The 23,018-nt window shown below is 60.7% G+C and overlaps 2 protein-coding genes across 3 annotated transcripts; both read right to left on the bottom strand.

Moving 5' to 3' along the window:
* Positions 1–76: 76 nt before the first annotated feature.
* Positions 77–1,682, bottom strand: TCAP (titin-cap). Its single transcript, XM_074892167.1, has 2 exons — positions 1,498–1,682; positions 77–778 (listed from the first exon to the last, which is right to left on the bottom strand). Exons 1-2 carry the CDS (start codon positions 1,644–1,646, stop codon positions 523–525), a joined length of 405 nt encoding a protein of 134 aa, XP_074748268.1. The 5' UTR covers positions 1,647–1,682; the 3' UTR covers positions 77–522.
* Positions 1,683–2,442: 760 nt separating this feature from the next.
* STARD3 (StAR related lipid transfer domain containing 3) lies at positions 2,443–22,864 on the bottom strand. Of its 2 annotated transcripts, none has more exons than XM_074892095.1 (15): positions 22,784–22,864; positions 17,008–17,287; positions 14,014–14,091; positions 13,652–13,729; positions 13,507–13,560; positions 13,287–13,404; positions 12,098–12,196; positions 11,355–11,410; positions 10,493–10,585; positions 8,976–9,038; positions 7,844–7,939; positions 7,234–7,313; positions 6,727–6,831; positions 5,314–5,407; positions 2,443–3,504 (listed from the first exon to the last, which is right to left on the bottom strand). In XM_074892095.1, the coding sequence occupies exons 2-15, from the start codon at positions 17,221–17,223 to the stop codon at positions 3,400–3,402; spliced, it is 1,335 nt and encodes a 444-aa protein (XP_074748196.1). In that variant the 5' UTR covers positions 17,224–17,287; positions 22,784–22,864; the 3' UTR covers positions 2,443–3,399. The 2 variants fall into 2 exon arrangements, with proteins under 2 accessions (XP_074748196.1, XP_074748197.1); XM_074892096.1 differs by lacking the exon at positions 22,784–22,864 and adding an exon at positions 20,093–20,114.
* Between the last annotated feature and the right edge of the window lie 154 nt (positions 22,865–23,018).

Below are 23,018 nucleotides of genomic sequence, written 5' to 3'. Positions count from 1 at the left end.
ATCTTGCCCCCTCCCCACCCCACATCATGGGGCCCTCGTACCCCCCCTCCCGCCCCCCCCAAATGACGCCACTGGGCCAGGCTGGGCGTTTTATTGCTGTACAAAGACCATCGTTTGTACAACTCCGCAGAGCGACTCGCCGCAGCCCCCCCACCCCTCCACAGCCCCCCCAGGGCCTCTTTTGGCCCCAGGGGGGTCTCAGCACTCCCCCTCCTCGCACCCCCTTCTCTTTGCCAGGGAAACTGAGTCGCACCCGGTGCTGCCAGGAGCCCCCTGAACCGTGGGCACCCCCTTCCCGCCGGCCTCCACGACACTCGCTGCGGGGTGGGGTCCCACGTGAGCGGGAGCCCACCCCCACCTGCCCCCCCCATCCTGCGCTGCCTCTTCGGGGTGACTGAGCGGACCCAGGCATCAGGGTCCCTCCGCCGTCCCCCAGCATCAGCCTCCCGCTCCCCCCCCCCCCCCCCCCCCCCCCCCCCCCCGCCCCGCCCCAGCCCCTTCCCCTCGACCCCAGCACCACACTCAGCCCCGCTGGGCCTCGTGGGAGAGGGAGCGGGAGAGGGTGCGGGGGACCCCCGCCTTGGCACCGCGGAGGTCCGGGGGGGCGAAGAGGGGCAGGGGGAGGGTGCGGGCGTAGGGCAGGAGGTGCTGGGCCAAGGGCTGCCCCAGGAAGCCGAATCGCAGCAGCCCCCAGGGCGAGCGCTGCTCCAGCACCCGCATCTCCCCGCGATGCTCCACCGTCTCCCGGTGCTCCTCGTCCACCTCCCGCCGGCACCACCTGGGCACGGGGTGCTTATGTGGGGGGGGGAGTGGGGCCCCAGCACCCCACGGGGACCCCCCACGTCCTGCTCTGCCCCACCTGGGCCACCCCACCCCGCGGGGACCCTTGGAGACCCCCATGTCCCACCCTGTGGGGACCACCCACCCCTCGGGGGTCCCCATGTCCCCACTGACACTCTGGAGACCCCCATGGCCTCACCAACCCCACGGGGACCCTTGGAGACCCTCCAGGACCTGCATGGGGACCACTCCACCCCATGGGGACTCCTGGAGCCCCCCACATCCCTCTTGGCCCCATGTGGATGCTCAGACCCCAGTCCCAGGAAGCGCCCTCCGCCCCCCCCCCATCTCCCCACAGGAATCCTTGAGACCCTCCCAGCCCCTCTTGGACGCCCCCCACCTCCCTGGAGCTCACACAACTGCACAGGGACCCTTGGAGCCCCCCACAGCCCCCATGGGACCCTTGGAGCTCCCCACATCCCCCATGGCCCCACTGGGACTCTTGGAGCCCCCCACAACCCCTTAGGGACCCCAGACACCCCCTGCAGCCCCCCACAGCCCTATTAGGATCCTTGAAACCCCCCACAGCCCCAAGACCCAACAGAAACCCCCCCAGCCCTTGGGGACCCTCAAAGCACCCAGCACCCCCCTATTGCCCCAGCACCCCCAGGTCCCCCCTGATTCCCCCCCCGCCCCGACAGCAGCAGAGCCCCTCACCCCTCCTCTGGCCGGGTGCTGAGCTCCAGGTCCAGCCACTCAGCGCTGAAGGTCTCGCGACGCCCCACGTCCTCCTCCCGCACGTGGCAGCCCAGGCGGGCGCCTGAGAGCAGCCCCCCGCTTCGCACCACCGCGCTGGGCCCCAGCATGGTGTCACCGAGTGTGTGTCCCCCCCCCTCCCAGCCCGCCCCGCTTATATGGCCCCACCGGGGCTATTTTGGGACGTGTCGCTGGCACCGCGGGGACAGGACGGTGCCAAGGGCCCCCTCGGAGCAAGCAGGGGGGTGGCACTGGGAACACGTGTGTCACCCCATGCGCCCGCCGGCTGCTTGCCACACCGTGGTGGCACCCCCCGAGGCTGCATCCCCCGTGGGGACGTGGGACAGACGCTGCCAGCAACGTGACGGTGCAGGCAGGACCCCCCTGGCCCCCGCCCAGGGCACGTCTGGCCTTTCCCTGTCCACTGCGGCGCTGGCACTGGCCCCCCCTGGGGGGTGGCAACGGCTCTGTGGGTGCCAAGGTGGTGGCCATGCCACCCGTGCGGTGGTGGCCCTGTCACTGCCCGCAGAAGGGACATTGGGGTCCCATCACAGCGTCCCCCCAGGGATGGGCAAGCCCAGGCTCCCCGAGCCGGGCTATTTGGGGGCTACAAACAGGCGGGCAGTGGCCGTGGCGAGGGGCCACGGGTCCCCAGCTCCCCCGAGCCACACGGGCCATCGCCCCCCAGGCGTGGTGGTCCCGCTCCAGGGGAACAACCCAGGGCCAGGGGATGTTTGGGGAAACGTGGCTGTGGCACCACGGGCTGGGGGACAGTGACACCCACCCAAGGAGCCTGAAGGCCCCGTCCTTTGAGGGTGGGGGCTTCAGGCTGGCCCTGCCCCCCCCCCAGCTGCTCCCCCCCCTCCTCGCTTTTACTCCCTCGCCCTACAAAGACGTCTCGCTGCAAACAGTGCAAGGCTTTTAATTCTGACCCGAGGCATCGCCCCTCGCAGGCACGGAGAGGGAGAAGGGGGGGGCTGGACCCCCCAGGACAGAGTTGGGGGATGCAGAAAGCCCCGGGGAGGGGTGGGGGGGGGCTGGCGTGGGCGCTCCCCCCTCGCCGCAGCGCTGCCGGCGTGTGCCCCCGCGTGCGGGCGGCTGCGCGCTGTTTCCCTTTATAGCGCAGAACACGGCACCGGCGCTCACAGGTAGAAAAGAAGGCGCAGTCGCCCCCACATTATCCCCCCCCCCCCCTACAACCCTACAACCCCCCCCCTCCAAAAAGGATAAAAGTCTCTGCTTAAGGCAAATCGCACTCTGCCTCCGCGGGGAGCTGGGAGGGGGGGGGGACACACAGGAGCTCTGCCAAGCTCCAAGGGGAGATTTGAGCAGCCCCAAAAGCACCAGGGAACAACCTGGGAGGGGTCCCCTGTGCTGAACCCCACACCCCGTCCCCTCCTGCAAGGAGTAGGGTGGGGGGCACAGCCCCGAGCCCGGCCCAAACTGCAGCTTCACCCCCCCACGCAGAGCCTGGCCCAGGGCTTCGTCTGGACAACAAGGGGCCGGACCCGTGTCCTCACCCCAGCGTGGCCTTCGCCTCCGGCCCCTCTTTCTCCTCCAACTGGGGCACAAGTAGAGGAATCTGGGGGTCCCAGATGAGCCCCCAACCCCTGCGTGAGGGGCAGGGGGGGGTCAGATGGCGGGGCAGGGGTTTGGCACGCAACAGTCAGTGGTTTCAGGGCCCCGGTGGTGGGAGAAGGAGCACCCCCCCCCCCGGTCTCATCTCAGCGCTGTTTGCACAGGGCAGCCTCCCGGGGGGGGTCGTGGCGAGGCCCCAGGGGCTGCAGGGTCCTCTCCTGGCCGTCCCCCGGCCGCGGAGGAGAGAGGACAGAAGAATGTCCGGCGAGGGCAGGTCCCCGCTGCTCAGGGCTTGCTGGAAAGCTCGCTGACCCGCTGGCGGAGGTGGAAGGTGAACTCGAACATGGTGGCGGCCAGGCTCTGGTGGATCAGGTAACGGGGCAGGCGACCCTGCGGGGAAAGCAGAGAAACGGGGAGCTGTGAGGCAGCGCGAGGCTGGGGGCTCGGCCCTGCACCCCCAGCCTGACCTGAGGGATGCACGAGCGGCGCCGCGGGGAGCTGCTGCTGTCAAGGAGCTTGCTCCGGGGGAGGAACTGAAATGCGTTTTGATTTCTCTAAAAAAGCCCTGCACGACTCAACCCTAACCGCCTCGGCCTGTGCTCTATTATGTGAGATGCATTAAAAAAAAAAAAAAGATAAAAAAAAGAAGAATAATCCTTGTTTCTGCGGGGGAAGGGAGCTGAGGTAGGGCTGGGGGCTGGTGCAGGGTCCCGGGGCAGAGAACGGGGCCCAAGTGCAGGCAGGGATGGGCAGCCAACAATCCTGGGGGGTCAGGTAGGCAGAGGAGGACCCCCTGCTTTGGACTGGGGTGTTTCAGCAGGGCAGGAGGCAGAGGCTTTGCCCTGGAGCAGGTTTTCTCTGCAACTCGGGGGGGCAGGAGATTGTGGGCCCGTTGGTGCAGGAGCCATTTCAAACGCTTCCCTGAAATGAGCTCTGGGGCGAAGCTCCGTCATGGACACAAACACACACACGTGTGTAATTCTCACCCTTCGTCGCAGGAAGGGATGAGCCATGTGCTATAAATACTTGTCAGGGCCAGAGGAAATAGCAAGGCAGCGCAGGAGAGGGGTCTGGGCACCAGCAGGGCCCTTCAGGAAGATGGTGGAAGCAGTCGCCGGGTGGGTTATTAATAGCTCGGCCACTACGACATTTCTTCCAGCAGCGGCCGTGGGCGAGCGCTCTCCGGCCCGGGAAGCACAAGGAACATTTTTCCTTTCTGAGCCCCATCTTGCACAACCAAACGGGTTCGTTATCCCTCCAAACCCCCTCGTTACGGCGGGGCGGGAGAGGCGTCGGAGCCGGATCCGCGAAGGAAAACCCAGCTCCAGCGCGAAGGGGCGCGGGGCCGCGCGCTGCTCTGCCCCGAGCGCTCCTGCAAACCCTCTCCAAAGCGTTTCCCAAGCAGGCAGGAGCTGCTCTGCTCTGTGGGGAGGGAGGGGACGTGGGAGGGGAGGGGGCCGCGCAGCTTTGCAGCAGAGCGCTGATGAATGGAGCCTTTGTGCTCGCTGCTGCAGCACCCGTTACCACGTCAACCTTCAGAGGAGGAAGAAAACGGGCCAGCTCGGCTCCCCCCCCACCATCCGCCCGACCCCGGCTCCCTTCGTGCGCTGCCTTTTGTCTGGGCCGCCAGCGAGGGCTCGACACGCGGCTCCACAAATAGTCCAGACTTGGGGCAGCTCCCAGGGCCGAAGCGCCTTTCCCCGGGCACGGCCGCAGCCCCACGCGCGCCGGGGCGGCCGCGTCTGACCAGGGTACGGGCACTGGGGGCGAATCACCCCTTCGGTGGGTTCCGGGGAGCAGCAAGCACCCAGACAACACTCCCCATGCCCTGCTATTTTCAGCCCCCAAAGAGGATAAAAATCTCCTCTCCCCCAGTCCAGCACACAGAGAGGTGAAACCCCTAAGCAAGATCTCTGCCAGGTAAGGAAGAGCCTCCCCACCCCGCCTGGGGCAGCTTCAGGGGGAAAGAGGGTGATTTTTCAAGTCGCGTTTAACCTCCACCAGCAAAACCCGAGGGCCTTTGGGGCAGCTGTTGATAACGAGCCGCTTTCAGGAGCGGGGCTGGAGCTGCTGGGAGCGCAGAGCGGGTCCTCAGCACGCAGCCTGCGCGGCGCGGGGGATGCCGGAGCCTGCTGCTGAGCTCTGCCGGGGACGGGAGACGGCCGCAGCGCTGGCGCATCAGCAACAAACTGGTTTTACCTTCAGGTCCGTGTTGAGAATCCAGATGAAGGTGCAGACCCTGGGGTTGCTGGGACATTTCAGTACGATGAATCCTCCGGGCCCGTTCTCACCCCTGCGGGGAACCGAGAGCGCACAGTCAGAGCCGGGGCCGGCTGAAAAGCTGGTTTTTTTAGCGCTCTGGGGTGCGCCGCGGCGATCCTGCGCTAGTTCCTGCAGCAGCAGCTACCCCCTGCGCCTGGCAGCGAGGACGAGCGCCCAGCGGGGCAAGAGCAGATGCGCAGAGTGCCCGGGAAGGGATCTGCTTTGGCTGCGGGCACACGAGCGAGCACGGCGGGGCAGGTTTCCCACAGGTGCCTTGGCAGCGGCGGTGCCAGGGCCGCCGGCTGAGAAGCTGCCTCTGCCTCCGGACCGTGCCAGCCCCGCCGCTGCTTCACCACGGGGATGGTTTCCGAGGCACAACCCCTGTGGAAGTGGGTGCAAACCAGAGGTCCCAGGGAAAGGCGAGCGGCCAGGGAAACCCTGCGCGGTCAGGACAGGCTCGGCGCGGGGAGCCCTGTCGCTGCAGCCCCCAGATCCTTCCTCGCACCATCTGATCCGTCTCAGAGAGAAGAGCTGTGCTCACACACACAGCCCAAATACAGATTTCCCTTCCCTGTTCAGGAACATGCTATTTTTGCTGCATACATTTGTAAAAAGATTTTTCTAGGCCCTGAAGTCCCCAGCACTTAAATAGACTGAGGCAGCTATAACGGCTCTGAGTTAAAATGTCAATTACTTTAACCAGATTATTAGGAAAAACAAAGTCAGTGTGTGAAGTGGCACAGCTGGGCCCCAGGCACCGGAGCAGACAGTAACAAGGAGGCCTTGTTTGATGAAACTAACCCCGCCGAGATCCATCACCAGCCGGGCTAAGCTGTCCCTTCGGAAGGGGAGAGGCCAGGGACCTGCCGACACTTTGGGAGCTCGTCCATCCTGACGCAGCTCGTTTCGCCCACGGGACCATCTCCCAATGTCCTCAGCCTTTAAAGTCAGTAAGCGACCGGCTTACGAGAAGCAAAAGGCATGCGAGAGGCTCAAAGCGAGCCACAGTCAGCTGTTTACTGCCCCTCAGAAATGGCAGCTGGCCCTGTTTGGGAATTAACTGTTACATAAACAGGATGCGGACTGGGTTGGGGTTTGTGCTGTTACTGGTCGGCACCTCCACTCCCCTGAGCTGGGAAACGCCCGAGCAACACTGAACAGCACGGAGAGTTTCTTTAACAAAGGAAGAAGAACAAGGAAAGCAAGGTTTAGTTCCACAAATAGATTAGCTTCCTGCAAACGCTGCCAGGAAGACAGCAGGGTTTTCATTTAAGTGGCTCTTTGCCCTAAGCTTAAGCAAAGCGTGTGTGTCAGATACCAGATAAAAAAAAAATCAAACCTGCCTCTTACCTGACATACTTGGAGAGCGGAGGCTTGAGGCTGTGCGTGGTCGACATCCCTGAGGAAATGTACCTGTCTCTTCTCCTCTCAATCCGGCGCACGTTCACGAAATCCCTAAGCAAAGAAACGGCACCGACCGCTCTAGAACGTGCACGGGACTTTGGAGGAGCAGATCCCGCTCTCCGGGCTGCCGGGAAAGGCCGTGGCAGAGGTACGGCCGCATAGGACAGAGCCCAGCGCCCCACTGCTATCGGGGAGACCAACCAAGACAGACTTTGAGCTCCGAGACTCCTGCCAGAAACGTCTGGAGGAGACTTCAGGGGCTCCTTGTCTTTGGGAGCGTTACCCACACAGGCAGCCCTGCCCCGCCAACACCGGGAGCTCCCGGGCAGCAGCGGGGGGCAGAGCTGGCGGGGGGGGGGCGCAGAGCTCTCTCACCACAGGCAGATGCTTCTCTCCGTGTTTTAGGAGAGCGTTCAGGGGCTCAGCACAAACGAGACAGCGGAATAAACTGACCTTGGGGAGACAACACCGCCTGCAGCCCCAGCTGCCACGTCGTAGGAGATGATCGTGTTGTCTTCAACCCGCTGCAAGATCTGGGGGGGGGGGATAAATAAATAAAAAGAAGAGATATTTCCTCAGACTGTGCCTGCAGGTCGCAGTTGCCAACAGCTGGACCCTCCCCTAAAACAGCAGCAGGATTCAAAGCAACCAGAGTGTCTGATCCAGGGCTGAGGGGGACAAGCTCTTTGGCAGCGGGCGCACAGGTCTGTCCCCTGCTCTGGGACTGGTCCCTCTGCCTTTCTGGGGGCGCAGCCTTTGCCTCCGGATCCCTGCCACACCAACGGCACAAACCCCACCAAGCAAAAGCAGGTTTGGCTCAGCCACTGGCCCGTCTCCCTGCCCACCTCATGGGCTTTTGGATGGGCACACGCATGCAGCTGGCTACCGCAGAGCATTCGGATCGTACGGATGAGCGGCGGAGATTTAACGCCTCGGTGACTCGGATCCAGCTAAGCTCCAGTAGGGCCTGGGCACTGCCGACAGCCGGTGTTGGACTGGGAAGCTCCAACTCTCCGCTCCAAGGAGCTCCTGTGATTAAGCCATCTTTGTCCAGCACGCTCACCTGGCAAGCTGCCACTGTTCTGTTCCACAGGATCATCTTCTCAGGCTGGAGAATAACCTCCTGGTAAACTGTTTCAGCAGAGCACTGCAGGAAAGCCTGAGGACAGAGCCAGAGCAGTTAGCCAGTCCCCCGCTCCACTTTGCTAAGATTATTTTTAAGGAACGCAGGGCAGCTCACAAAGAACAACTGGAATAACACAGGAGGGGAGCAAAGCCACGGCTGTCACCCCCCTGCCATGGTGCTGTCGCTCCGGGGGGGGCCTGGAGGGCACACGGGGAGTCAGAGAGACCAGAGCTCAGGCTTCGGCAGTCGCTGAAGCGCTGCCCGCCTGTCCCTGCTGCTGGCAGAGAGGGCAAGTGTCTGTCTGTAGCACGGTGAGACAGACGGACCTTGGGGCTGGCTCCTCTCCCACCCTCACCCCACTTTTATCAGCGGTTCCGCCGCCTGCGCGATTGCTTTGGGAAGTTGCTGAAAAGCTCTTTCTGAGCTCCAGCACAAACAACATTCATTTCTCCACGTCCCTGTGGGACGGGGGATCTTTGGAGGCAAATGGTTAATGCAGTAAAGTGGGACCATCCAGCTTTTCCTCGCGGATACAGAGCTGCTCCATTGGCAGCTCCTGCCAGCGAGGCAACATATGCACTGGAACAAAGAAAAGCCACCGCAGCACCAATGCTTCATTAAAGCGTGGTTTACAGCCAAGCCACTCCAGCGAGGGCACGGAGCGAGGCACTTCCGAGCAGCTCTTCTCCATGCCAGGCAGCAGCAGACGCACGCTCAGCCCTGGTCTTGCTGGCAATTAGTTCCAATTAGCCTCCTTGGTCAGATTAGTCCTAGATGCTGGGGTTGGAAGCGAGTCTTGCAGTCACCTGCTCCCACTTCTACCAGCAGAGACTGGGGCCCAGCATATTTGCTGGGGAGTTTGTCTGCCAGCCAAGGGGCTTTCCTGGAGAGATTCCCTAGAGCGCACAGTGCAGTTCATCTGTCTCGAGCAAAGAGAGCGTGCTTTGCTGCCTGACCTGTCCTGCCAGGGCCAGGAGCGGGTGTGAAAGCTGAGCCGGGGCTCTGAGCAGAGCCGTCGCTCTTCGCCCAAACCACGCAGCCTACAGAAGTGATCCAGGAAGGTTCTTACCTTTAAAATAAAGGTCTTGCCATGGAAAGGTATTTCAAAAGTGTAAACAACGTCACCAAAGTCCTGTGTGAGAAATAAAGTTATATTTATGTTAACAAAAGGAAGCGCTTCTGTCTGGGGTAAAGTCAACTGCAAACGCTGCGGCTGCAGGAGCCGTCCCGCCTCGCGGTGTCGTGCGGAGGGACCCTCTCCAGCCCTCACACGTCCCCCCCCGTCCCCCCGACAGTGACCCCAGCACGCGAACCGCACTGAGCACGTTTCAGATGCACACACGCACAAATTTCCATCAACAAAACAATATCCAGAGCGGCAGCAGGGATGAGACGGAAAAAGAAACCGCCCCGTGCCAGCCTGCAAACTCCACGTCAAGGTCAAATTCTCTTTGTAGCAAGCTACCAACACCAGGGTAAGAGAAAGGGGCGAGTTTGCCAACACTGCTGTTGTTACCTACATCTGAGAAGAGGCTCCCTGGAGGGGTTAGGGATGGACAGATGATAACCTTTCATCATTAGCCCTGTGTTAAACTCTGATTAGTCTATTTAAATCCATCCCCCTTTGGATAAAGAAAACAATCTGCCCAGCTAGTTTGGCATCAGACAATGGATCACTTGACAGGGGAATTTTAAACACCAGATGAGACTGCAGTTTGCAGGACTCTCACCCCAATCGTGTTGTGAGCCCACAAGCAGAAAGCAAGGCTGGGTTTAGAGGGCAGAGAGGCTGCCCCCTTCTCTCCAGCCTTCAGAGAGAGGAAGGGGCTCTAGGTACCCCAGAAAACTCTCCTGCAGTTCAGGGAACGAACCAGGGCAGCGAGGAACGAGGCAGGGCAGGGTCTGCTTTGCTTTGTGCGCCTCCGTGCTGCCCGAAGCAAGAGGCACGAGGGGCAGCCAGAGCCCTTTGGCAAAGCCACCGCGGAAAGATGTAAGGAAGAAACACATTCCTGATTTACACTCCAGCACCCACAGAGTCCGTGTCCTGGGGAAGGGGGGACACAAACGGCTTTGGGGGTGGGAGGAGCAGGCTGTGCCCCACTCGCCTGCTCCCAGGTGCGCCAAAGCTGGCCAGAAAGGCCAGCCCCCACCTTGGCGTGGTCTCCCCGGAACGCTGAGTCCTGGCTGTGGAGCGAGGGCAGAGCTGCAGCAGCGGGGCCGTCTGGGAGCGCCGCGGGGCCAGCGTGGCTCCTCTCCCCCCGCACCGCGCCGGCAGCCACGGCTCCGCATCCCAGCGCCTACCAAAGGTGAGCCGACCGCCCCTGCCTGCCTGCCGTCTAGAGGGAGGAGTGATGGGCTCTCTCCTGTCAAACAGGAAGGCAATTAAACGTCTAATTAAATAAGAGGGGATTTTACATTTAACTGAACTGGAATAGATTCCTAATTCAATCAGGTAATTGTAACGCTTGTTAATTTTTCATGTCGCAAGGAGGTTTCAAAAGCCTCATTTGTCCTCCCGTTTTTGCTAAGCCATCCGTGCTCTCTGCCGGCAGCGCTGCCCGGCAGGTGGGGCGGGGGGACACTTGCATTGTTTTTCTCGAACTTCCAGTTCTCCTCCTGGGCGAGGATTTGGTCCACAACCTCCATGGCGTCTTTGCCTTGTCGGACATACTCCTTCTCCTAGGAGGGGAGGGAGCATTTCATTAGCCAGGTTTGCAGAAAGCCCGAAGCGTGTGTGTAAGGCTTGCGAACCCCCCTCCCAGGGCTGGCAGAGGGAAAGGGGATATCTCCCATCACCACACCGCAGAAATCTCTTAATTTGGGTCACAGAGGCCTCATTTTGGAGCTCAAAGTCACGCTCCCCGCCCTGGCTTGTATCCACACACCAGCTGCGACTACCAGCGAGTCTCCCGCCTTAACGTAAGGGTTTCCAGCAGGCAAAGGGCGATGGGATGCGCGGAGCTTCCTTTTGCAGAGGTGCCAGAGCTGGGGCTGAACGGCAGCAGAACCGCTTGGAAAAGAGCAGAAAGCAGCTTGTGCCCAAGCCAGGCTTTGGGGAGGCAAAGGCCCGCGAGCCACAGTTCAGCGGGGACGGTGGAGGCGATGCCCACGGTATGTGACCCCATAACCAGGGACTGGAGAGGGGAGAGGGACAGGCAGGAGGCAGAGCTGGAATCCCAGCCCTGTGGGACGCTGCGGGGGAGAGCACGTGGCCCTGGCAAGGGTTTTCGTGTCGGGTGTTGCCCAAAGGACCCCCCTCCTGTGGCCACCACGGAGCTCCTCGGCCAAACATCCCCAGAACAGAAGGCTGGGAAGTGAGGGACAGCAGCCTGTGGTGCTCTGCAGGTCCAGCACCCTGACAGGGCCTGCAGGATTGTCAGAGACCCTGGATCAGCCTGAAGGTGACGGGCAGGGTCAGCCAGCCTCGGGCCAAGCTGTCTCTGCTTACCTGAGCTGTCAGCGCCTTCCTCCCTGCACCTTCCTCGTCCGACTCGTTGTCTGACCCTAGGGGGGAACACACACAATTAACACACAGTTGATGAAGACCCCGCTTGCACCATCTCCCTGGGAGCTTCTCGTGGGGGACAGACAGCATCCGATCCCTGCGCCCTGTCCGACGGGAAGGGCTGTCAGCGGGGACGACCCCGACACAGCCCAGGCCCTGCCTCCCCAAACGCCTCCGCGCCGCAGCCGGAGCACAGCTGAGCAGGAGCAGGGTGTCAGCTACACCCAGACAATCGCCCCGGCTGACGTCTCCTCACTCCCGAGCCGGGGAGGTCTCCGGAGCCAGCACGAGGCAGTGGCACAGCGCAGGGGCACGCTGCCAGCTCTTATCCTCACCTGCTTGTGGCAACTCACCCCCGTGCCCTCACCCCGAGGGCAGCATTTTTCCGAGTACTTCAGCCGCAGTTAAGAGCATTTAATCCCAAAACCACAAAAGGCTCCAGTTTCCCACAGAGCTGAAGGCAGGCGCGCGGGGCTGAGCCCGGCCGTGCCTCCCCTGCCCAGGCACAGCACGAGGAGAGGGGAGCCCGTTGTGCAGCGTCGGTTCTTGGAGGCCCTGCCACCCGCCACGGGCCGGGATAATGAGACGGAGCTCGGGGAGGAGGCGATTACAGAGGTGAGGAGACCCAGGAGGAACGCCGTGAGGGGAACAAGCTGGGGAAGCAAGGGGAGGAGAGCACATCTTACCTGCGAAGGACTCTGGTGGGGAGTAGAACTGCCCCTCGGAAAGGGCCCCCGGGTAGAGCAGGGAGCTGCGAGAGGCTGCGGCCTGGGCTGCCAGGTACCCTGCGAACCAGAGCACGAGGTTTTACGCACGTGGCAACCAAGGGGTCCCGGGGCTCCCACCCCATCCACCCTCCCAGCCACTTGCTTCCAGATACAGCCGGTCTTTTCACACTGACACCAGCCAGCCCACAAGCTTTTCAGCTCCTATTGCCTCATCTTTTGTTTCAGACATTTTATCTGCATGGAGATCAATGGGCTCTTCTGCCTGTCAAATCCAAAGGCGATTAAGCATCTAATTAAATAAGAGCTTCCCCTGGAAGCAATTTGGAACCTGAGCCTAATCCAATAGAGGCATTAAACACTTGATCATTTTTCATCTTAAAGCCTCCTTGCAAGACCCAAACATCCCCTGGTGTTTTCCAGTCAGTCAGTGCATTTCTGATCGAGCCCCGCTTGACAAATACTCCTTGGTTTACGTGCCGTTTCCCAGCCCTCGTTCGTCAGCTAAGCCTGGGAGAGCGACAAACTCCTTCTCCTGCTCTAGGATCGGGCAGCCACGCCAGTCCAGGCCGAGCACCTACTCCCTAGAAGGCCCTCTGGAAGTTACACTTCCCGGCACTGCAGGGTAATTTGTAAAGCATTAGGTCAAACTCAACCTCCATTTAGTCTTGACCTCAGTGACCGGAGGCTGTAAAATTTCACAGAGCGTAACTCACGCCGCGCCCCTGTAACGTGTCTGCGACTGAAGGAATCCTCCCCGAAAGGTCTCCAGCCCAGATCTGAAGACAGATATCCAGAGACGGAGAGTCCAACAGCCCGCCTGGCATCTGTCCCACTGTTTCAAAACATTTTCTCCGATGTGGAGGTGAGCTCTGTTTCCAACACGTCTGGCTTCAGGACCCAGACATTGGGGAATTTGGCATGTTTTCCTCCACTCAATTAAAAGATGCTTTTTATAATCTGGTATTTTCTTCCCCTGAAGGGACTTATATACCATAACAGAATTGAGTCAGGCACTTACCGTCACAGCCAGCCTAGAGATCACTTCTCTATAAATGTCAGATCTGTCAAGGTGCTGCCAAAGCAGCAGAAACCCCAGGCCTGGTACTCTCATCTGCCAACTCCTACCAGAGGGGAGCAAAATACTCACATCGTTCCTCTTCTGCTTCCTGAGTTAGGACTTTAAAATCCAGGAACCAAGTCTCGAGCCAAGCAATGACAAACGAGACGATAGGAAGTAAATAGCCGAAAGCCCCTTTGGTCAGAAGCTGCGTGGAAGAAAGCACAAACCACAGGGAGTTTACACAAACGGGAAAACAGCAGCGTCAAGCAATCACAAAGCAATCCCCCGTGAGCTCAAGGAAACCAACCTCGGAGAGGATGACCTTCACAATCAGGAAGGCACTGGATACCAACGTAGTGACCTGAAAAATAAACGTACGTATCTCAGATCCCTGCAAATGCCAGGCGGAGAAGGAAAACTTAAAAACAGGAAAGCAAAAATTGCCTTCTTACCGCTATGACCCACCAGTGGCGCAGCTTTACGATTGCATAGGCCAGCAGCAACACAAAAAACCGAAAGAAAGCCAAGACCTTTAAAAACAAAAAGCCATCGACACTAGTCACTGCCCTTGTCCCTCTGCCAGGTGCTGGGAGGACACAGACAGGGGCCAATGCCCGAGGAGCTCGCTGACTCGACAGACGGGGTCAAGGCTGCGACCTGCCCAATTCCACAGAGCCAGGCGAGGGGCAAGGCTGCGGGGAGACCCCAGCTCCCCCTCCCCGGCACCCAGATCCTCCCTGCCCAGCCTTCAGCCGTGCCACCCCCTCCAGCTCCAAAGCTGTTTCCTCACCTGCAGCAAGTCTGGGATACTCACAAATATATCAAAGAAAGAGGTCTTGAAATTGTAATTGATGATTTCGTTCTCCAAGTTCTTCTGAATGCCATCCTTGGTCTGAAGGGGAGACAGGAAACCAGAACGTTATTGAGTGCACTGATAAGAAACTAATGGTAGAAAGAAACCGGCCAAGCGGTGCCCAGAGGTTCCCGCCAGGTCAGGTTATGCATCAGGCATACAAATGCCTGCGGCACGCGGGATGTGGGCTGGTCTGCCAACACAGGACCACGGGAGGATACAACAGCCCATTTCACCCTCGGTTTCACACTGAGGAGCACGAGCCGGGTAGCCAGAGCTGGAGCAGCACGAGGGTACATTAAAACACTTCTACGTGGGGGCTTTCCAACGCCGAGAAGCCGCTCCTTGGGCTCAGCACATCCGGCGCCACCGGATCACAACTCTCACAGCCTAAAGCGCTCGGTCGGACACCACCTCCCACTCGTGCCTACCGCTTCTCTGCGTGGCTTCAGGTGACAGACTTCAGCTGTACGGGAGGGCACACGGAAAAAAATGGAAAACCACAGGAAACTGCTTCTCTAGCACCTTCAGTAACGCACCGAACAAAGTGTCTCCAGCTGGACAATCAAAACATCTCCCCCGCGAGGGCTCTCAGGGGTCACTCGGCAAGCTGGTGGAATTTAAACTGCCATCGTCCTCGTGCAAAGCACCGAGGGATCCCCTCTCCCTTCTTCCAGGCCAGCTGGCTTCCCAGGGCTCACAGCAGTGCTGAGCTGCCCTCCAGGAAACCCAACGGAGGAAGTCAACCAGCGGGTTCAAACGTACTGGCAAAGGGGAAGAGGGAGGAGAGGAGGACGAGGGACATGCACAGGCACAGAGAGACTGCAAGGAAATCTGAAAGAGGCAGAACCGCTTTCTGGGATATCGTACGGGAGCGTGGAAAAAGCTCACAGAAGAGCTCTCTTGCCTCACCCCGAGACAATCTGGGGCCTGACAGCCCTGGTACTTTTGACACCATAAATCCTGTTCTCAGGAGCCTGGAATCGCTGTTTATGAGGAAGCGGATGGCTCAGGTAACTGGAACAAATGCTTCACCTTTAGGCTATTGGTTTGAACGCAGCCCAGCTGGCCTGGAAGCTGGTATAGGCTGACAGCTGTTTGATGATCTGTGAGAAACAAGTTGGTGGATCTCAGGCCAGTTCTTGGCAGCCTGGTGTCCTGGCACCCTCTTGTCAGACAGTCCAAGGACAGAAGAGGCAGCCACCGGGAAGCGGTCCCTCTAGGTCAGGGCTGGTGCTTAATATTCAGGGAGAGGGGGGCAAAGCAGTTCTGCACTATTGCTTTATCTGATCCGCGGCTCCAGGACTCGTGCCAGGCAGCTTTGCTGAGCCGCCACGGGAAGCCTCTTCCCCACACCGCGACTCCGCTATGAGATGCTGCGGGAGGAACGAGACACGGGGAAGGATTATGATTTCTGAGAGGTGTTTTCAGTTTAAATACAGGCCACTGCCATGGACAAGGAAGAAGAACCATCTGAGGCATCTCTCCGAGAGCAGCAAGCTCGCAGAATTACAGCTTGCAGGCAACAGACATTTAACGAGGGACAATTTGCTCAGCTTATCTTGCAGCAAAGGAAACGGTTTGATAAAAAAAGCATTAGTCATGATATAAAATCGTTGCTCTTCATAACTAGGCAAATAAGCTGTCCTAATAGCTTTAAATATGCAGCATCTCAGCTCGGGGCCCAAATATCAGCAGTTAGTCACTCATTAATGGCTACCTGCAAGACCTGGGCTCAGAATCACCCTGGTGACCGCGCTGGCAGCTTAGCTCCCCGGGGCTGGATTTTTTTTGATTTGTAGACAGCACGTCTCCAGACAGCCCAGCGAACAGGGACACGAGCAGGAGGCTGGGGTCCAAGCTGGGCGTGCAGGACACCATTGGCATCGCTGGAATGCTGGCAGAGAGGGGCTTTTTCCTAGGCGGGGGGGAGCAGGGGTCTCTTCAGGCTCTCGACACCGCACGGCCGGCTGCAGCGGGCAGGGTGAGGGAGCTGCCGGCCGTGACAATCTGTTAAGTGCAGACACCCAGGAGATAAACAGGGCAGAGATAAGAGCCGCTAAGTGAGCGCAGGATCTAGTGCTGATAAATAAAGGCCAGACACCGGCAGGGCCGCACGCAGAAGCGCTGGGGTCTATCTGTTCATCTTGCCTCTCTGCTCAGGTTGTTCCACGGGAGGACATGTAGTACCCGAAACCCGCCGTCACCACGGCAGAAACCAGTCAGGACCAGTTCAGGAAAAATCAAACCAAAATACAGCCCAGGGAGTAACTTGGACCCGATGGGACTGAGGTAAATAAACTGGATTTCCCTGGTCATTGCAACAGTCGACACGCTGAGTAAACACAGCAGCCTGCAGAGGTGTGGCAGCCACTTCGGAGAGGACCAAAGCCCTTGTGTTCCCCTTCGCTAGTCCCCTCTGAGGTGGAGCAGCACCTCCGGCTCTCGGAAGCTGAGATTAGTGTCAGTACATCGGGACCAAAGCTCAAAGCCCCTTCTGTCTCTGCCCAACAGCTGGGCAGGTGAGAGGAGGGTCCGCACATCCCACCCCGCTCTTCTGAGAACAAGACACTGCACAGTTGGCAGCTGCTTGGCAAACACAGCGAGCGGCTTCCCTTAAGGCAAGGGGAGCAGGAGGGAATTTTGGGCAACGGCTCAACCTGGCGATTCCAGGGGCTCCAGATCTTGTTACACGACACACAGAGCGCTCCACGTGACGGCGTTAACAGCCCTGGAGAGCCACAACAGAGCCCGGCTGCAGGAAACGAGCTGGACTTTAGTTTACACTAACTGCATCGCCTTCTCAGCCAGCGCAAATCACCAGAGCGCTGGGAAGAACAAACAAAGACTTGGCCCAAGACTTCTGAAACGGAGCAATTAACGCAGAGGGAACTGCATTAAAAAAGCACAACTTAAAAGGGCAAAGGCTCCACGGATTTGCTTCCCCCGACTTACATTCAATTCGATTATCCACAATAAAGAGATGAAGAGCAGGTCGAAGGTGACGAAGAGGCAGAAGGTCCTCCTCACATCCGAGATGGCTTTCCTCTTCTCTGGCGAGAAGTAGCAATAGGGGGAGAAGCCCTGGCTCTGGGAGAACGAGGTGCTGATGGACGCGATGGCTGGGAGGCTTCGTTCCAGGTCGTGCTGCAGGTCTGTCGGTTTGCTCATCCTTGGCCCAAGCCACTTGGGTCCTATGTCAAGCGGGGCAACATCTGCCAAGTCAGTGCATCACCTGTGGGGAGACACAAAGGGGACACTCAGGCCTCGGGTCTCTGGATACCCCTTCTCCTCTGCCCCTCTAAAGGTAAATATTCCTATTCCCAAATGAGATCCTGTCTGTTTGATACAGCTCTGGAGGGAAAACTGGCTTTTGGGCTGGCAAAGAGCCTCCCTCTCTGAAGCGAAGACACCCAGGGCTGCCCCATCTCTCCCTGGCGCCTCAAGTTCACCAGCACAGGCAGAGACTTTCCCTCCCTCTTGCTCACCGCAGGGAAGGAGGAATCAGCTGTGAAAGGCTGAGAGGCACAGGGGGTCACCAGCAACTGTCCCCGGAACCCAGAGACGGCCACCCAGAACACGCTCGAGCACAGTGAGCCAAGCTGGTGGCTACAGCCAGCGGCCGGAGCAGCAGATGGCAAACCCCACGGAGGTGCCGTGGCAGCAGGAAAATGGGCCTCGGGGTGTTTCCGCGGAGGCCCGTGCTCCGAAAAGGAGCAGTCCCCGGGATCCCGGAGCCGCCCCAAGCTGTGGCAGGCTCCTCCGCAGGGGCGCGGAGGCAAAGCTCCCGGGCCGGGCTCCGTGTGTTGCACAAGGCAAACCACCAAACCTCGGGAGCCCATCATCCCGTCGGATCCCATCCCGCACAGCCGAGAGAGGAGCCGGCTCACTTCAGGAGCAGGACGCTGGGTTTCACACCCGACTCCGGCCAAGCAGAGCAGCAGGATGGCAGCAGGGGAAAGCGCCGCTCTCCGTCCCGGCCGCGGTGGCCGGCAGTGCCAGGCACACAGCCCCGACGCAAGCGAGGTGTTGAGGTCTGAAGGCTGTTTTCACGCAGCTCGTGCCAACCATTGTATTAAAATTTTTCCTCTCCGTCAGCACCGCACAAGGACGCCACTATGTTAATGCCCCGCGCAACTAAAACACGCTGGAGACAAACAAGGGAAGAGGATGCCAAAACAGGTCAGCCCAGGGATCTGCCAGTCCCTGGCTCCGCCACCTCCGAGTCACCCACGGCAAAGGCACAGCTACAAACTCCTTCTCTGCAAAACACTCCTGCTCAAGGACATTTTGTCTCAAAAAAACCCCAGATTCTTTGCTGCCTTAGCTACTGCCCCAGCAGTTCGGCATCCTCCAGGATCTGAGTGAGGTTTGTCTGTCTGCAACAGATCACGCCTGCAACAACCAGGAGGCTGCAGCCATGCAATATCCGAGGAAAAATGCCCCGAGACTGCGCCCAGACCTGTGGGAAGGGGCGATCCATGGGGCACGCGAAGCCAGGGGTGCTGCCGAGCCCCACCGGACACTGAGGCAACTGCAAGAGCTGAGCAAAACCGGATTTGGGGCGATTTGGGATCCCTGCACCAGCAGCTTCTGCATTCCAGCCCCCGGGGAGCAGCAGGGCTGGAAAGGGAACAAAGCTGGACTCCTGTCAAGTCCCTGTTAGTCTCTCTCGGAGGCACTTTGGGAGGAGCTGGAAGACTTGTCACTTTGGATCAGCCGCAACGACCACGGCCCTTCGCTGCTCCGAGCGAGGGACCCATCTCAAACTGAGAAAAGTTAAAGACATCTGTGAGCGCTAAATAATACATCACCTCATGCACGGGCTGCCTCCTCCTCTACGGCAGGGTGTCGCCGCCTCCTTCCCTCAAACACCACTTTGCACTTAGGCAGCCCCCCGCAACTTTCACAGCGCTTTAAAATCACCCTGCGAGAGTCGCCGGCCCCGCTCCCCCGACGCCGAGACAGCGCCGGGGCCACGGCAGAGCACGGGGACACAGCAGAGAGCGGCAGCCGCTGCGAGCCCTCGCGCAGCTCAGCCAGCCTAAACCCACCCGTCCCTAAAGCCCAGCCTTCCCGGTGAGGTTTAACGCAGCTTCATTAGCACGCCCATCCCAAAACAACCGGCAATAACCAATTTCTGGGAAAGAACCAGCGACAAGGGCTGTGGGACAGAGCAGGGTTTGGCAGAAATATTTTAAGCCTAGATGAGGCCCCTCGCCTGGGACTGCTCCCTCAGGCAGGAGAAAGCTCAGAGCAGAAAGAGCAGGGGCTGGATCTGAGCGTGTAGAAATGTGCCTTTTTCTGGGTGACAGATAAATTATTGAGCGCCCCGGTGTTGTATTATGCATTCAGCCATCCTCCGCAGCGTGAGCCACACCGGCTGCCGAGCCACGAGCCGCTTTCGGGGGCTCTCGAGCAGCGCAGCTCTGACAGCCACCACAACAGGGGAAGCACGAGTGGCACACACTGCCCAGAGGGACACCTCGGGTGACACTAACACAGCCCGAAGAGGCACCCGCACTGGGGACCCCTCAGAGCTTTTCTGGTTTTAAAAAAAAAAAACAAAAAAAAAGGGGGGGGGGGCTCTCAAGACTCTGAGGAAAGATTTGGTTTCTTTTTGCTGGTGCGACCTCCTGTTTTGAGGACAAAGCGAGCAGTGAGAGGCGCAGGGACAAAAGGTGATGCCGCCGTCGGCAGTGAGCCCGCAAATCCCAGTGGGAAGCACATGCGGAACAGAGGTGCCCTGAGACAACACCAAGAACTAACACCCAGCAAGTGCTGCCCCAGAACTCCACGTGGCACAACACCTGCAGCCCAGCCCAGCCCCAACGGGATGCTGGGCACCAAAATGGACCCCAGGCCTGTGCCGAGGCCTGGCCCGGCCCTGTGGAAGGTCAGAGCAGCCCCTGCAAAGCTCCGGAGTCACCCTCCCCAGTGTCACTCCCACCCCAGTGTCACCCTTTTCCACTCTCAGCTTTCAGATTCAAATCACAAGCTTCTCATTAGCACATGTTTGCATGTTAATGACATGTCTTACAGTAAGAAGCCTTTCCATCTTGTGACATCGCTTCTCCTTTCCTCCCGCGCCCCCGACTTCCTATTAATGTGTCTTCTCAGCTCACATGACGACTTCAACAGCTAATTCTCATGTCACCTCTTGTGAGAGTTACAGCCTTTGCACCAAACGCTGCACCAGGAGAGAGAACACCTGGAGAGCGAGAGGGACGGGGCCTTTTAGAGACACCAGCTGTGGGTGTTTCACCAGGCGCTAACACGCGTCCGAGCTTCCTAGCGGGGAGAGATGCCTTTAAAACAAAAAACGTAAATATTAAGTTAGACACTAAACCTCACTCCAAAAAACCCATGAAGTGATCCAACAACTTCAGCAAACCACTGGACAGGCCCCGTCACATTCACAGCCAAGACCCCCCAGGGCCGAGGTCGTTTGGTTTTCGAGCGCGCCCAGGCGCTGCCGTGATCCCGCAGCGAGGGCACCGCGCGGAGCTCCACAGCGAGCTGTCCTCGCACCGATTTGCAGCTTTCCCTAAAGCACCTTCCAGGGCTAATCCGAGCCCGCGTCTACGCTCAGAAAGGTCACCCTGCCAGGCACGTTACGTGCTGGCTCCCGGCAGCGCCGGCGGCACGAGGGACAGCGAGCAGAGGCGGCACGCTGACAGGCAACGGCCGTGGTAAATCAGAACAACGAGGGGCACCGGGGCTGCGGCTTCAGCAACAGGAAAAAAAACAGGAGCTGCCGCTGCCTGGGCACAGAGACCCCCGGGGAGCCCGTCCCCTCCCCAGCACCGCAGGCAGAAACGGGGAAACTCCAAGAGCCTTGTGAACAGCGCGTTCCCCCGGAGCCAGCGCGGCAGCCCAGCCCCGGCCACCGGTCGTTTTGGCTCGCAGTCCCGTTGCCCCTGTGTCTCCGCTGCCCTGGGGAGCCCGGGGAAGTGGCTCCCGGTGTGCAGGGTCCCAGGGAGCAGGCAGCGCCCAGCTGTCGCTGCTCCGAGCGCTGGATGTGTGCGGGGAGCGACCTGCAACCCCCTTGGGAAGTGCCGCTGCCCGCCAAGGGCTGAGCCAGCCCCGGGGCCTGGTCCTGCCTCTCCCCGCAGGCAAAGGCGTCCCCGGGGCTCCTCGCAGCCAAGCTGGGTGCTGACTCCCCCCAGATGACCCCTCTCTACACCTAACTTGAAGCCGCAGCCCCCCCCAACCCACACCTCCCCCCCGCACACCCTCCACGCTCATTTTCAGCAGGTTTTGGTGGCACCATGGTTGCCTGAATCCCCAGTTGGCACCAGCTGAGAGTTGAGGCCCAGCCCCTCTCCTACCCCCCCCTCAGGGTGCCCTTGGTGGGTGCCAGCCCCCCCAGCCTGCTTGAACATTTGAGAGGGCTCCTGTCCCCGGGAGCCACTGCGGGACCTTCCTGGCAGCGTCTGGTGTCCCCGTGCTGTGACAAAACCTCAGCCAGGTCTCGCCCGGTCGCTGCTGCGTTTTGGGATGCGGAGCAGGACCTTAAACGCTCGGGATGGGAGAGGCTTCACGCCGCCTCACAGCAAGAGGAGGGTCTCAGAGGGCTGGCAGAGGGCAGCGATGGCCACCAGCCCCACAGCACCATGCTCCACGGAGCGTCATCCTTCCTCACACCTCAGCCCCACGCTCGAGCCGCCGGGCGATCGGTCCCTCACAGGCGGGGGACAAAGCTCGAGGTCCCTGCAGAGACCCCGGACCCGAATCAGTGAGGATGTGTCAGTGATAACAGCGCTAACAGGAACCTCCAAACCCAGAGCAGCCTGGCAGCCCCCCCCGAGCCACACCGGGTGCAAACAACAGTTCTACGAGCACCAGGATCGCCGCGGGATATTCCGCACGGAGCCGTCCGGGCCAGCGTTTGCCAAGGGGCTGAGGGGGGAGCAGCGCCGGGACCCCCGACGGCCCCTCCACACCCCAACAACCCCTCGGGGGTCCCGTCCCCGGGCAGGAGCCGACCCCTCCTCTCCGGAGGTGCCGCAAGTTTTCTTGTGCTCCCCCTCAGAAAAGCCCCCGAGGTCCCTGCAGCTTTGTTACAGCGACTAGAGAGGGGCAAAGCCTTCAGCCGCCCGGATCTCCGCTGCCGTGAGCGCCTCGGCGATCGGTGCTCACCCTCCGCTCACCCCACACCCCGCTCGCCCCGGTGCCCGAGCACGGAGCGGTTCCAAACGTGGGGGTGCCCGTGGGGGTCAGCGCAGAGGCGGCTTCGGGAGGATGTGACCGGGATCAGGCGCTGCTGCTGCCCCCGGGGCCAGCGCCGGGCGGGGGTTTGGAGGAGCCGAACGGCTCCCGGGAGAGCCGGGGCCACGGTCCCGCCGGTGAAACCGGGGGACAGAACGCAGGACAGGGATCCGGGCCCACCCGGGGGAAGGTGCCCTTGGGGGAGCCGCCCCACGGGACACCCGGGGCTCCCCGGGCCCCGAAGCCTCCGGGGAGCCGGTAACGGATTAAACCCCGGTGCCCCGGTAACTGCCACCCCCGCCCGCCCAGGACTGAACCCGGGATACCCCCAAGGAGAGTCGTGTCCCCCCCCCGCCCCGGCGGTCGCACTCCCGGGCCCGAGGGCGGCACCAAGGCCCTGCCCGCCCCGGGGCCCCCCGGAGCCGAGCGACCGGGCCCCGCCGCCCAGCGCACAGCCCGGAACCGCCCTCCCCGGGAGCGGGACTGGGTCGCCCCGAGGCCCCGGGCCCGCCCGCGGTACCTGCCGCTGCCCGGTGCCGGTCCCCGCCGGAAGCGGACCCCGGCGAGAGCCACTTCCGGCCCGGCGCCGCCGCAACCTCTGACCCCGGAAGGGAAACGCCAGAGCGAGGCTGCGCCGGCACCGACCATCGCCGGCTGCGGGGGGAGCGGACGGGCCCAACGGGGTGGGGGGGGGCGGAGAGACCATTCTCCATGGCGGGGAGGGGGTGTCAGTGGGGCTGGGAGGGACCATTCCC

The sequence above is a fragment of the Strix uralensis genome, chromosome 22 (assembly GCF_047716275.1).
Source record: "Strix uralensis isolate ZFMK-TIS-50842 chromosome 22, bStrUra1, whole genome shotgun sequence".
In the NCBI taxonomy this organism is placed as follows: Eukaryota; Metazoa; Chordata; class Aves; order Strigiformes; family Strigidae; genus Strix; species Strix uralensis.
Note: the sequence above shows the minus strand (reverse complement) of the source record. Positions and strands in the feature narration are given on the sequence as shown.